Here is a 14672-nt window from a genome sequence, read left to right as displayed (position 1 = left end):
GTTTACAATTTATGATGCATACCCAGGGAGCCATTCACTCTCAGGCTGGCGGAGATCTATGAAAATAGCATCATAGTGCATATATCTGTGTATGTAAAGATTTTTTGAGCAGTGGCTAATATGCTAATTGTCCATAACTCTGCTAATAAGAAGGACTTTCCTATTCACTTCTACTTTTTGGTAATAAATTAGCATTAAATACTTGGCAGGTATATTTTAAAGAGTTTGATTGGCTTCTCTACAAGTAGGAACGGTTGTTTGGTATTTGGGGCCACCAGCAAAGCCAGGGAAGAGGCAGGGTTGCAGAGAAGGCAAAGGACAGTACTGTAGCTGTTGAGACTTAGGCAGGGCAGCAAGGAGGAAAGACCAGGTAGAGCTAGAACAACATGGATACAGAGCTGGGGTAGTAATAAGATTAATGTATCACATTTGTATCTTGTCCTTTCTCTTAACCAGGGCTGGGGAATTTGTGGGTCTCCAGATATTGCTGGGCTCCAGCTTCCTTCATCCCTAGCCAGCATGGCCCGTGTTTAGGAATGATGGCAGTTGGAGTCCAACCACATCAGAAAGGCCACAGGCTCCCCATCATGCTTCTAAGGAATTCATAGTGGTGTTTTAGACTCACAACAAAGTTCATCCCTGTAATGGATGCCTTTGCAAGCTACAGATTGGATCATTGTTAAAATGCAGAATTCTAGACTGCTATTGAAGACAACTCAAAAGATCCTGCTGGTTCAGAATGGAGCAGTGTGGCTATTAACTGGCACTGGTTGCTTGGGCATTTTATGTTGATGTTAAGTGGTGCTTGCAGAGGCATTATCTTAAAAGATTCAGGGCACGAGCCCATGGTACAATTTTTGCATAAAATATGCATATGCACTTATATTTATATATGTAAATTTGGGAATTTGAGCAAATTACAATTGTGGGTCATTAGGGCCTCACCAGCATTATGCTTTGCAGCTTGTCTAGCAGTTCTGGAAGCAACGTAAAATGAAAATCTTAAGGTTTTTTTATTTTTTAAAAAACCCACTGCTCAAACCTCCTGAGCCACCCCCTAACAAAGCATCAGTGGCATTAATACTTAAAGCCCTAAGTGGTCTGGGTCCAGGCTAACTAAGGTGGTTATCTTCCCCTTTATGCACCTCCCTGCACATCAATATCTCCAGGTACTTTCCTTCCCAGAAACCAGGTTGATGTTTAGTAGGAACAGTGTCTTCTTGGTGGTAGTACCTCTTTTTTGGAATGGTATTCCATCTCAAGCACAAAAACCAAGCCCCTTCCTGGCATTATAAAAGCAAGCTAATATTTTATTTTACAATTCTTTAGGGGGATGGTGTCACTTGCTTTCATCTGTGCTGTTCGTTTTGATACATTAATTTTATTTATTTGTTTTACATATTGTATTTTAAATATACTATGCTTTTAGGCACTAAGCTGCACAGAAATGGATTGAACGTGCAGAACAATGTAATGAGACAGATTTGAGAGCTGGAAAAATAAGCCATGTGGTAAGTTCATCTACAATCTGCTGATCAAGCAAATATAAAATGATGCGTCAAAGCTTTTGCAGGCAGAATTCAGTGGGCATCAAAGGGCTCTATATTCAGAAATAAAATAATGGATAAAGAATCAACATGTAGGGATTTAAAGTTGGATGAACTTGGATTCCAAAGGACATTTTTAATGGGGGAAGGCAGTTTAGAGAGTTGGATTCTGTACACTTTCTGGTTTGCAAAATTTAAACCAAGCACTTTTCCATATGGGTTTAATTCAGGAGCTGAGAGTCTAATTTCAGCATTTCAAATAGCCCTAATCTAGTGTGTGTGGTGCTTCAGATAAAGCTGGTCGCTACTATTTCCCAATGGTTGGCAGGGACCAGTATGAACTGTATAATCATGGTGCACTCACCACAATGAGATGTCCTGGAGAAAAAAGTTGATCACTTCTGCCTAAGGTACCCCCTCATCCTGCCAACTGTGTCCTACAGGAAGCTGCTGTTCTGGTGAGTCTTGGTTCCTGATTTATAAGAAGCTTATACCAGGTGAAATTATTTGTTCAACTAGCCCAGTATTACTCCCAAAAGCAGTGTTTCTTTGCGGTCTAAGGCAGAGGGCTTTCTCATCACCTGCTGCCTTATCCTTATAAATGAAGACACCCGAGTTTGAGCCTGGGACCTTCTTTATGCAAAGTGTGTGCTCTCCATATGCACTGCAGGCTTGCTTTAAACCCACTGCTCCTGCTCAAAAAACTCCCACGTACAAATGCTCCGTGGAGACTTTTCACATCTCGAAGGTGATTGCTTTGCGAAATTGTTAAAATATGTACAGAGTTGGATGTCGCTACTGGATCTGTTGGGGAAGCATGTCTGCAAGTGCCACATGCCTATATACTCGGTATGGTGTGGCATATCAGGACCTGAGATTCAGCGTGTGGTGACATGGCAGAGGGCATTTCCACTACAAGCATCCTGCTTATGGAATTCCCTCCCTTTCCAAATAAGGCCGGTTTCTTACTATTGTGAATTTTTGGTGCCACCTAAAGACCTACTAGGAACGCGGGTGGCACTGTGGGTTAAACCACAGAACCTAGGACTTGCCGATTAGAAGGTTGGCAGTTCGAATCCCCGCAACGGGGTGAGCTCCTGTTGCTTGGTCCCTGCTCCTGCCAACCTAGCAGTTCGAAAGCACGTCAAAGTGCAAGTAGATAAATAGGTACCGCTCCAGCAGGAAAGTAAACTGCGTTTCCGTGCGCTGCTTTGGTTTGCCAGAAGCGGCTTAGTCATGCTGGCCACATGCTGTATGCCGGCTCCCTCGGCCAGTAAAGCGAGATGAGCGCTGCAACCCCAGAGTCGGCCACAACTGGGCCTAATGGTCAGGGGTCCCTTTACCTTTAAATACCTACTTATTTACCCGGACCTTTTGGTGTTTTGTTGTTTCATTGTTCCGATGAAATTTTACTGCTCTTACTGATGTTTATTTTTATTTGGTTTTCTTATTTGAGTGTTTTTTATATTTTTATTTTGTAAAGCCACTTAATGTAATTAAAATATTTAAGCAGTTTACATAGAACAATTAAAATACAACATTCAATTTAAATACAAAATTGAGCAAAACATTCAATAAAAGCTAGATGAAAATAAGTTTTAAAAAACACACAGCAGTATATCACAAATAAAGCTGAACAGTGTAAAAAAATGTTAATAAAAATTAAGACTCAGTCTCCAGGAAAACTTGGCGGACAAAATAAGATTTTTAAAAACCTTAAAATATCATTCTTGTCTCGATTATTGAAATTGCTCTGGAATACCTTTTTGGAAATAGAGTGGGCTATGAATAATTTTAAATAAATATTTCAGAAATAGCCTGTACCAAGAATATCAAATAAAAAAGTTAAGGCAAAGCGAATGGTGAGAATTAGATGCTAAGGGAGATTTATGTACGCCTTTTCTTTTGCTTGCTGATTTTCCTCTGTAGGCACTCCATTTGCATTATGGGAGAAACATGGGGTGGGGAATACAATGATTCCCATCTAACGTCTAGTTTCATTCCCAGTTTGAATCCCAATGAGGATTCTACACTTGTGGGAGAATGTGGTGGCAGTAGAATGGACTGTACCACTTCAGGCTGGAGACTGTCTTAGAAACAGTCTTTGGATTACATTTCTGTATTCTCCCTGTTAAAAACAAATAAATTCCTTGCGAATAGTCCAGCAGGGTCCAGGCTCAGCTAGAACCTGTCTCTGCAGTGTGTATGTGTTTTTAAGTTGCAGCGTTTGTATGTGTGTTTTTACAAGGCTGAGAATTCAGAAATGGTATCCTCTCCCCACAGCCTGAACTGGTACAGTCCATTCTACCGCTACCTCCTTCTGCTGCATGTGTTATAACTGGTCTAAATTTTGGCAGGGGCTCAACTGTTATAACCAGTTAAATATGGCGGTGTGCGGTGTGGGTGGGTGTTCTGTTGAATTCTGTCAGACCCACTTGCTGACTTTTAATTGTTTGATTTCCATCCATGCTCATGCGTGATATATAGAGACCTGGAACTGGTCAATTAAAACTAAACTGCTGATAGTTTAATTTGTTGGGTGATGTTTCCTGGGAGAGAAGAACATTCTCTCACCATCCAATCATCTCTGGATATGTGTGTACAGTTGGATATACTCCATGACGTTTTGTAGATTCAGCTTAGGACCATCCGCTGTGCAATGTCCACCTCCCTCCTGCCCTTTACAATGTTGCTACTGTTGGGGCCCCTCCTCCCATCACCCTCCAGCAGGGGGGACGCAGTAAGTTTGTGTGACCTTAGCACTAAATTCAGACTGCAGGAGTTACCTTCTATAATGATGTCAACTGATTAGGTTAGCGGGGCTGGTGGCAGCCACGATAAGACGTGACATGTTCTAATGATTTGCTTTAGCAGGAGCGCAGGAGCAATGAGGAGGAAGAGGCAGGAAAGGCGGGGGGCCCACAGGTGCCGACGAAGACTTTGACCTTTGCTGCTATAATATCAGTTATTCACAGGCCAGGCGGTTCGGTAACCCACTTCCAGACCATCAAAAATTGATTTAATTGCAATTTCCCCCCCAATTCAGAGCACTGGAGCTTGACTAATTGGAGTAATAGAGAGTAATAAGGCTCTGATTAAAAAAAAGCTTTCCTCTGCCTCCTTTTGTATCCTGTGTCATTGCCTGTCAGAGGTCAGGGAGCCTGCATATTCTATTAGGCCGAGTTGCCTTCATTTGGACAAATTAGTTTACCCAACAGTAATTAAAATGCCAATGTGGGTCGGGAAGAGCTGAATGCAATTGATGGGCAAGTTGGTGAAGGATTTGACAGCTTTGGTGGCCGCCCTTGCCAGAGCGTGTCGGTGCGGACTCAAAGGCTGCACCAGTTTGGGTCTATGTGGCTAGCCCAGCTCTGGGGTTGAAAGAGGCTCAGGAAAAGTGTCCTTCTCTTTGGTCTCCTCTCTCTGTGCGCTCAGTTCCTCCCCTTGTTTCTTTATGACACTTGGGTTCATTCCTCCCTGACGCCCAGACTCTTTGTCCCAACGAGACCGCCCTCAGCCCCCTTTGCCGTACCCCCCATTTCCCAGCTGCTGGGCTCTTGCTAAGTAATAGGTTCTTTGTTTCTTGGTTCGATGATCCTTCATATAGAATAATTTCCAAAATGGGATGATAACATCCAGTTTAAAGGGTGTGGGGATAGGCGGGAGAGAAGAACAGAGATAGAAGCTTGTGTGATGCAGCCAGATTCTGGAGTCCCATATGCAAAGAGCAGTGCAGGACTTGGTGGAAAGTGTTGGGTTAATAGAGTAGAATGGGTAGAATTATGGGATAAAATGGAAAAGAACTGAAACATGGTTAATTTGGATGCAGATGCAAGAGACAGGGTAGCACATTAAGCCTTAGTTCTAAAACAACTGACAACCTGGAGGTGGTCTTGGTACCTGGAAATAAAGTCTGATACCTGCAGTGCATGTGCTATATTTTGGGTGCTTTTGGTTGTCTGGGGTTCATCTACATCAATGCTGAGAATATATACAAATGGCAACTTTAACCTTTATTTTCCTTTTATGGCAAACAATGAACAATTTGCCTGTTTCTGTCGGCCTGGCTTATCCTATAGTGCACTGTATATCTAGGTTCTAGAGCTGTAATAGTTGTATTGGTTCATATGGGGAGAGGCGGCCCTTGAGGTATTGTAGTCTTGAATCATTTAAGGCTTTATAGGTCAAAATCAGAACTTGAATTCAGCCCAGAAACTAATTGGCAGCCAGTGCAGTCAGGCCAGGACGGGTGTAATATGCTCACGTTTACCACTGGCAAGCCAGGTGTTCCCCATCTTATGTTTGTGCAGCTGGCCTAAGTGTTAAACCTGACATTTGTCTCTATTGAAATTCATTTTGTTAGTTTTGGTGTTATCTGCAGGTGTGTTGAGCATTCACTCAATTCCTTCATCCAAGTCTCTTATAAAGACGTTGTACAACAACGGGCCCAGGACAGAACCCTGTGACACCTCACTTGCTACTTTTTTCCAGGATGCCAAGGAAATGTTAGTGAGCAATCTTTGGGCTTGGCCAGCCAGCGAGCTACAAATCCACCTAACAGTTACCTAGTCTAGTCCATATTTTACCAGCTTCTCCACAAAAATACCAGGGGGAATTTTTCAAAAGCCTGACTGAAATTGAGATACACTGCATCCATAGCATTCCCCTGATCCACTAAGCTTGTAATTGTACAAAAGAAAAAGAAATTATATTCATCTGGCATGACTTGTTTTTGAAAAACCCATGCTGGGTCTTAGTAATCACAACATCTTTTCCCAAGTGTTCACACACAAACTGTTTACAGTGGTGCCCCGCAAGACGAATGCCTTGCAAGATGAAAAACTCGCTAGACGAAAGGGTTTTCCATTTTTGCGTTGCTTCGCTAGACGAATTTCCCTATGGGCTTGCTTCGCAAGACGAAAACGTCTTGCGCTTTTTTTTTAAAGCCGCTTGAAGAGGTGCAGTTGCGACGGACCGTGCTTCGCAAGACGAAAAACATCGCAAGACGAAAAGACTCGCGGAACAAATTCTTTTCATCTTGCGAGGCCATAATTTTAGAATTGAATGTGCATGAAATGGCACCAGTCTCTTTAACCTCAACGATAGAAACATTCCAATTATGAGATTTCCTACAGACCCTTTTCTGCACTAGGTTGGCAGGGTACATTAGTGGGTCAGGATCTGTTTAGCTAGAGGGAAGTGGTGCAAAGCTAAGGAGCAATGTGGAAGTCAACTGCTGAGAAATTTCTAATCTCTACCACAGACTGGCTTGGAGGCTGTACCAGCAGAGTGGCGGAGATTAGTGCTGGTGATCTCCACCCACTTCTCCTTTCTTATTGGCATACCTTGATGCTAATTTAGACCTGTGCAGTCTCTGGAGGGTTGCTGCATACTTCTTCTGAAAGATCTGTATGCCTGTATAGACAGAGCAAGGGGGAGAGGGAGCAAAAACCTTTAAAACCCAATTGCCCACTTCAGTGATTTCCAAGCTGCTATTATGTTTCTGACCACAGTAATTGGCATTACTATTTACTAATGGCTTATGGTAAAGGGGGGAAAGAGACAAAAACCCAGCACCTCACTTTGTAGTTCTGGGCTGCTGAAGATTGCTTGCCGACTTTGAAATGTGTGTCAGTTGATATGATGCTCTATCCTTAATTTTTTTTATTTCAAAATATTTACAGTGGTACTTCGCAAGACGAATGCCTCGCAAGACAAAACACTCGCTAGATGAAAGGGTTTTTTGTTTTTTGAGCTGCTTCGCAAGACGATTTTCCCTATGGGCTTGCTTCGCAAGACGGAAATGTCTTGCAAGTTTGTTTCCTTTTTCTTAACACCGTTAATACAGTTGCGACTTGACTTCGAGGAGCAACTCATAGAACGCAGTGTGGTAGCCTTTTTTGAGGTTTTTTAAAGACTTTGGTGATTTTTGAAGCTTTTCCAAAACTTTCCCGACACCGTGCTTCGCAAGACGAAAAAAATCGCAAGACGAAAAAAATTGCGGAACTAATTAATTTCGTCTTGCGAGGCACCACTGTATATTTCACGTTTCCATATTAAGAGCTTGTCAGTGTTCTGACATCTCACCTTTGATAGCCAGTGAGGAGTGGAGCAGATTCTTATCATGGGCATCAGGTCAGCAACTTGGACCTTCAGTTGGACCTCAAGGGAACCTGCTAGCTGGTTGATAGACAGAAATCAATCACTTTCTTCTGGCTTTTAACCCTCCATCAACAGTGGGGCCAAGCACAATAACACTTTTTTTTTTGTATTCCACAACTCCTTATTCCTGGTGAGCAATTAATTGCCATGTGATATTTTAAGGTTCTCCTCAGTTTAGTTAAAAATCTATGGCTTTACTCTTATGGTTGGCGGTTACAAATTTATCTCTGTTGGAATGACAGAGAAAATGAAGAACTATGTTTGTAAGGCGATGGGGTGAAAGCAGCCTTGTCAGATGCTCTTGATTCATTAGTTACTTGTCATGTCAACAGCTACTTACCTCAGAACCTATTCTGTCCATTTTGTGTGAGAAAAGCACATATAGAGTGGGGGAAATTGAATGATAGTCATCAAATTTTACTCAGGGGAGACCTCTTGAAATCAATGGACGTAAGATAGACATGTTCATGAATTTCAGTGCGTCTATTCTGAGTAAAATATAGTTGAATACCACCCATTATTTTGACTATTTTCATATTGGGTGAATCATTCACTTTCCTTACCATTACCACAAATGACATTGGGGATCAATAGTACTCCACATGTTTACAAGAACCTTGTACAAACCTGATTTTTTAAAAAGCATTTTTCTGCAGCTGAAACATTTCTTCTGACCCAGCAAAACAGTTTATTTTTTTAATCAAACTATCATTTCGTACAAAGTTTACTGATTGCTTTTGGGGTTACCGAGCCCCCAGATGGATCTGCATATGTTTGCAAGCACCTAGGACTCTTACTTTGACAAGTGGCAGACTTAATGACAGCTCTCAGTCAAGGACCTTGAGATGGCCACTTTCCTCTATTCACAAAAAGTTCTATGCGAAATGTGCTGTTAAGGGTTGCCCTCAACACTTCCAGACCAATATGTCACTGGCCTTCTTCAAAAGTCAGTTAAGGCCTGGGATTTGATGATCAGCTTCAATACGGAGCAACCAGTGTGAGAGACAGGCTTCCCCCATGCAAAACCTGTGGGATGTTTACCAACACTCTCCCACAATGCTTTGTGCCATGTGAAAACATTAGAATTGACGAACAAGTGGTGCCATTCCAAGGAGGACATCCAGTGAGACAGTATATGCCATCTAAGCCAGCGAAGGATGACATCAAGTCCATAAACTTTATTATGTTTATGATATATATGTGAGAAAAGAAGGGTTTCTCAGCAGCATAAAACCTAGACCAGATAGTGTCAGAGAAACTAATATCACATTTATAGGGTTCTAGGCTGTTCTGTGCCACAGTCCAGGGAATTAGCTAAGAAAAAACTACCTCTGGTTGGCACATGGAAGGAAGGAAGGAAGGAAGGAAGGAAGCCAGCCAACCCACCCACCAACCAACCAACCAACCAACCAACCAGAGAGTCCTTGAATTCCTTGCCCACAAATCCTGAAGCGTCAACAGCAACATTGTTGGTTTTCAAGAAGATCTAACACCTGTAAGCTAGATGCCATGGAAAGGAAGAACAGCGATTCTCTTTTCTTCAAAGCGTAGTGCAGCGATCTCAGGGCCCTCTCGACTGGTGTTTCGTTGGTTTTTTTGCCAAGTGTATTCTGCAGTATGTCATAGTGTTAGACCATGCTCATTATTTATTGTTCTGCAGAATTTCCTTGATGTTGCCACATTAATTGCCTTCTAAAGGGCGCTCTTACACTATAGTGCAACAGAAGAAAAGCAGGGTGGAGTGGGAAGCAGAACAGCAACAAAAGAACCAGGACACGTTCAGTCTGAAAAGTTGCAGGATTTCAGCAAGAAGCTATGGGACTTGGGGTGAGACTAGGGAGTTGCTGCTTTTGTGTTTGTTTGTGTGTGATTACTGTAAATATGTTTATGAAGCCACTCCAAGAGACAATCTTCTGATCCGGATGTCCAACTGAAAAGGGCAGTTGGACACTTACAACACTACAAAAATGGGGGATGAAGCAGCCGTTATGACTGCAGTTGCACTGATACCTTTAGCTTTGTACTTCGTTCAACCTGCCTAAGGAGCTCTAAGAGCTTTTAATGTAATAATTCTGACTGTGTGCTGCAATAATCTTCCTACATAGGCAACATGGATCAGCACTAACAGTGCAGCAAATTGGAGAAAGGTATTACATTGGTTCACACGATGTGCTCAGCCAAACATTGGCTTAGCAAGACCACACAGAGTTGTGGGCTCTTAAGAGGCGGTTGCAGCCCCTTTGTTCCTCCCTGGTCCTGATTGTTGCTGAGTTGCTCTAAGCAGGTACCCAAAGCTTTGGCTTAGCATGTTGTCTGAACTGGAGCTTGTGGTTACACTCTCTCCTCACTAACCATCAATTTTAGCCAATATTTGCTCTTGGTTTCAGCTCGTAGTTAGTGAGGAGAGAACTGAACCACAAGTTCTTGTTTGTATGATATGCAGCAAGGCAGCAAAAAGGACAGGAGGAACCTAGTGACTGAGTGCAACTCTCTGGGAGTCCACATGTTTGTGCAGTCTTGCAAAGCAAAGGTTTGGCTTAGCACGTCATGTGAGCCAGTTCATTATGTATGTAGGTATAGGATGGTTTGTCTTGAAATAGATTTTGCAGAAAAATGCTCTTCCTTTCCTTCATTTAAAGAAAATGGCTTAGGGAGCTGGGAATCATCTGTTTATACTGGCATTGTCATGATGGGAGGCATTTAGTTTTTCTGGTTATATTACTATCTTGAGACTATAAACTTGAATAATGTTTAGAGTTGCACTAGAGCTCATGTTAAAAGAACACCTTTCCATGTTTCCTAGTCCAGTGCCTTGACTTGAACCGCAGCCCCATTGCAGACTCTATTCCAGCTTGTGCACTTTGCTTTTTACTGCTGTGGTTTCAGGGCATGGAAGTTCATGCATTACATCTCTCAAATGTTTCGGCATCTGGCCTCTGTGTATTTCATCTGCTTGTGGTCACACAAATATTTAGTAATGGTACAAAGAGGATGGCTAATAATGTTTTGTTTTTTCTTTCTTGATTGACAGTTCATTTGTGACTGGAACAGCTTGCTGTGGACATACCTCACCTTTGAGAATCTGGGACTTGGGGAGGTAAGACTCTCTTACAGTTGTGGCAGTGAATAGAAAAATCTGCCTGTGGGATGAATACTTATGGAAACTTTCTAAGACCTGACTGTAGTTGAAAATTAATGTGTACCATTAACTCAGAAGTAGCCAAGACTTGAAGTCATCTAGTTCAGCTTAGTCATTGATCTCTGGATCTTGCATCAGAGATGTTTGTATACTTCTTTGCACACACACACCAATGAATATATTTTCATACTTTGTCTATGCAAATTATTCTATTGAACAGAGTTTTGTTTTTTTTTAAAGTAATTTGGGCTTGTTTCCAAATTTTGATTCTCATCTGTCTTCTAGCAACTTATGCCCATTTCTTTTTGTGTTTTATTGACAAGGTAGGACAATTGACTTTAGCCTTGCATTTTCCTTCTTGCTAGAGATTAGATTATCTATTCCTGGATTCGTTTTTTTAATTGGTAATCATTTAGCCTTTGAAACCAGTAAGAATTCCAGAACTCCACCACTCATTTACAGCAATAAAATTCAAACGTAATATAAGGCCAAGGCAAATAAAAAAAGGATTTCACCTGGCACTGCAAACAAATATGGCACTGGAATCGATGAAAGCCACAAGTGAAAAGGCCCTATCTCTGGTCAACAGCATCTTACTTATTTCAGGTGGGAGAATTTGAATCAGGACCTCAGAGACCGATGTTTATGTCCAGGCAGGTCCAGGTAGATACCCTGGTCTCAAGCCAGTTAGGTTACAACCAGCACTTCAAATTGTGTTTGGAAAAGGACTGGTAGACTATGCTTATGATAATATTTTATTCTCTTGCTAATTATGCTCTTTGAAGCATGCAATTTATATCTGACTTCCTTTAGTAATATTTTCTTTTGAACTGTTTAAGATTTTGTTGTTGCTATCTTTGCTACATTGAATGTGCATTCTGTAGTTCAACCCCCTTCATAATGTTTTATTTTGAAATCTTTAAGATAATATTTTAGTTTCCTGTTAACTATGTTGCTTTGGACTTTCTTCTGTAATGTTTTATTCTGGATTGTTTTATTTGATGTTTTAGTGCAGGTTGTAAAAGGCTTTGAGATTTTTTTCTTTAAAATATAAAGCAGTATATAAATGAAGTGAATAATTAATAATAATAATAATAATAATAATAATAATAATAGACCGCACAGCTCTTTAAATACTGACATGGTATGTTCTGTATTTTGGGCCCCAGTTAATACAAGTATAGCTGTATTTTGAACTAACTGTAGCTTCTGAACAGAACTCACTGGTATCCCCATGTATTGGCATCCTCACTGCTATACAGTGGTGCCCCGCAAGACGAACGCCTCGCAAGACGGAAAACCCGCTAGACGAAAGGGTTTTCCGTTTTGGAGGCGCTTCGCAAAACGAATTTCCCTATGGGGTTGCTTCGCAAGACGAAAAACTCTTGCGCGTCCCCGTGGGTTTTTTTCGCTCCCCCCCTTTTCCTAAGCCGCCTATCAGCTGTTCCGCTGAAAAACCCGCTTAACAGCTGATCACGGAAAGCCGCTAGACCGCTGTAGCGCTAATCCACTAGGCTGTCAATGGGCTTGCTTCGCAAGACGAAAAAACCGCTAGACGAAGAGAATCGCGGAACGGATTCTTTTCGTCTTGCGAGGCACCACTGTAGTCTAAACACTGTTCTTCATTTATAAGGTTGTCGCCCTTCAGAAGAAAAACTCCCAGGTGGGGACTACTTTCACAGTGATTACTTCCACATTCAGGTCACAATTGATAAGATACAGAGTAAAGAATGTATTTAATAAACAGTTAGATGGACCTGGGAGGATCTGACACAAACAACTCACTCTATAAGTTTGGGCATGGTGTTTTTGCCTCATTGCCTCTTTGCCTCATTTCACCATCTGTAAATTTGTGTCCTGCCTTGCTAGATTTAACCCCTTTTGCAATTCTTCCAGTCTGCCAGAGCAGTGCTGATAATAAGATTTGTTGTTATGTTGTTCAATAAAATAGCAATGTGGGTTTGCTGATTAACAGTCTCTGTGCTTGGTGAATTACGTGTAATGTGGTTCCTGTGCTTAGACTACAGGAAGAATGAGGGCTGCTTTGGCTTTTTCTGTCCCCATCCTCCTTGCCCATGAACTTCTCCTGGCTTACCTCAAATAGAAGCAGCACCGAGGAGCAAGTGAGGAGTGGCTGTGTCACCTTTTCTGCCTTTCCCAAGGAAGCCTCTAGAGATAATAAAGCTATGTAGAAAATAGGATTAAGGTAATGAACAGGCAGGATGGAGTTTGATCTTTCAATAAGGCAAAAGCCTGACTGACAGGCAGAGCTAAAGCCTGGAACCATCCAACCAATGGGAAACTACCTACAGTGGCTGCTGAGTGTCACGGATTCCTCCCTTTTCACTTGTTTTTAGTGGAATGCACTGTGCCACTGGGCTGCCCATCTCAGGCCGCACATGGAGGGAGGAGCAAAAGTCTACACAATTTGGGTCTCTCACATATACAGGTTAATCGGAAGACTGTAGTTGGTTGGGCAACTTCTCATGAAAAGTGGTAGTTGGTGAAATTTGGGCAATTATGGAGGAGAAGGACCAGCAGTGTTTCTCCCTACTGGTATTTTAATTTTTGTTCTGTTACTGCATTGCTTTTTCCAGCCAAGGGTTATTTTTTGTGAGTTTGTGTTCTCTTCTGGACCCACCAATGTAGCTAGCCCTCACACTTTCCAAAAGAGTCACTGCTGAATACCTGCAAGTCCATAAATACTTCTGTAACTTACTTCAGGGGTGTCCAAACTTTTTTCCAAGAGGGCCAGATCTGATGAAGTGAACATGCGGCTGACCAAAGTTGTTGAGCTTTTTTAAGGATTTTACCCCAGGAAATGAACTGCTACAGTGGGCCAGGTTAGGCCTCCGAAACAGACTTTGGACATGCCTGGCTTACTTGCACTCTGGAATGCTATATGTAGTAAGCAAACAATTGATAGATTCCCCCTCCCAACTCATTTTGTATAGCTTAAGTGTTTGAATATTTTCTTTATTATTTATAGCCCTCCTGCTCCTGGCTCATTTGCCACCTCAATACTGGACCTCCCCCCCTTCTTTCCTCCCTCCCTCTCCAAACAGCCTTGTGCTTCTTCACAATTTTAATCTTTCAAGTGTCATGTTTTCTCTTTCCTTCCTCTTCTGCTCCTATCAATATTCTGTAACCTTCTTGCCCATTCAGCTGCACATCTCTTTGTCACATACCTCTCCCTATATCTTTTCCCCACTCTTGCTGACAAGTCCCTTGTACCTCCTTTTTCTGCTTTGGCTGTTCTAGGTAGATAAACATATGTCTGTGCAGTAGCACATTCTCTATTTTGTATTCAAGTCTCTCTCCTTTGCCCTCACGGGGCCACAGGACACTGTTGTATTGCTGATCATTGTGATCCAGCTGCAGAGCTTTACTAAAGATCCCAGAACTGAGACCAAGGAAGCAGGCACATTCCAGGCCGACCCCTCTCTTTCCCCTCTAATCTAATGTTGGCTTGACTGTGGCCAAATGGATTCTGCTACCTTAGTAGTTGTTTCTTTCCAAAGCCCTTTTGCTGCTCATCTTTTAGCTGAACTATGGTGGTCCATTTGGGTGTTGTTTTCCCAGAAAGATGTTTGGGTGCCTCTCTTTCTGGTGCATTGGCTCAAGAAGCTGGAACATGCCACAGAATTACACCAAAGGTGTGGCTTCTGTTTGTGACTTTACTTGGATGGTGATGGGATGACCTTTGCTTTTTTCCCTGACCCTGTGTTTCTAACACTTTGGATGTGTGAAAAGCTATGCCATCCTGCTTGGACACCAAACATAGCACAGAATCTTAGTGGAGCTTGGAGGGCTCCCACCCTCAG

General features: G+C 42.1%; 1 protein-coding gene across 2 annotated transcripts in view; it reads left to right on the top strand.

Annotated features, from left to right (window-relative positions):
• FBXW4 (F-box and WD repeat domain containing 4) overlaps window positions 1-14672 on the top strand; it is a gene marked incomplete at its 5' end in the record, with an annotated part of 74984 nt that overhangs the window by 44676 nt on the left and 15636 nt on the right. For both annotated transcript variants that reach the window (XM_083505252.1, XM_083505253.1), the window contains one exon: window positions 10741-10806. In XM_083505252.1, the coding sequence (XP_083361378.1) occupies window positions 10741-10806 (66 nt within the window). The remainder of the gene's footprint in view (window positions 1-10740; window positions 10807-14672) is intronic.

Source organism: Podarcis liolepis (genome assembly GCF_965112155.1).
Source record: "Podarcis liolepis genome assembly, chromosome: 5".
NCBI lineage: Eukaryota > Metazoa > Chordata > Lepidosauria > Squamata > Lacertidae > Podarcis > Podarcis liolepis.
The sequence above is the reverse complement of the archived record's forward strand: the minus strand, read 5'-3'. Positions and strand labels throughout refer to the sequence as shown.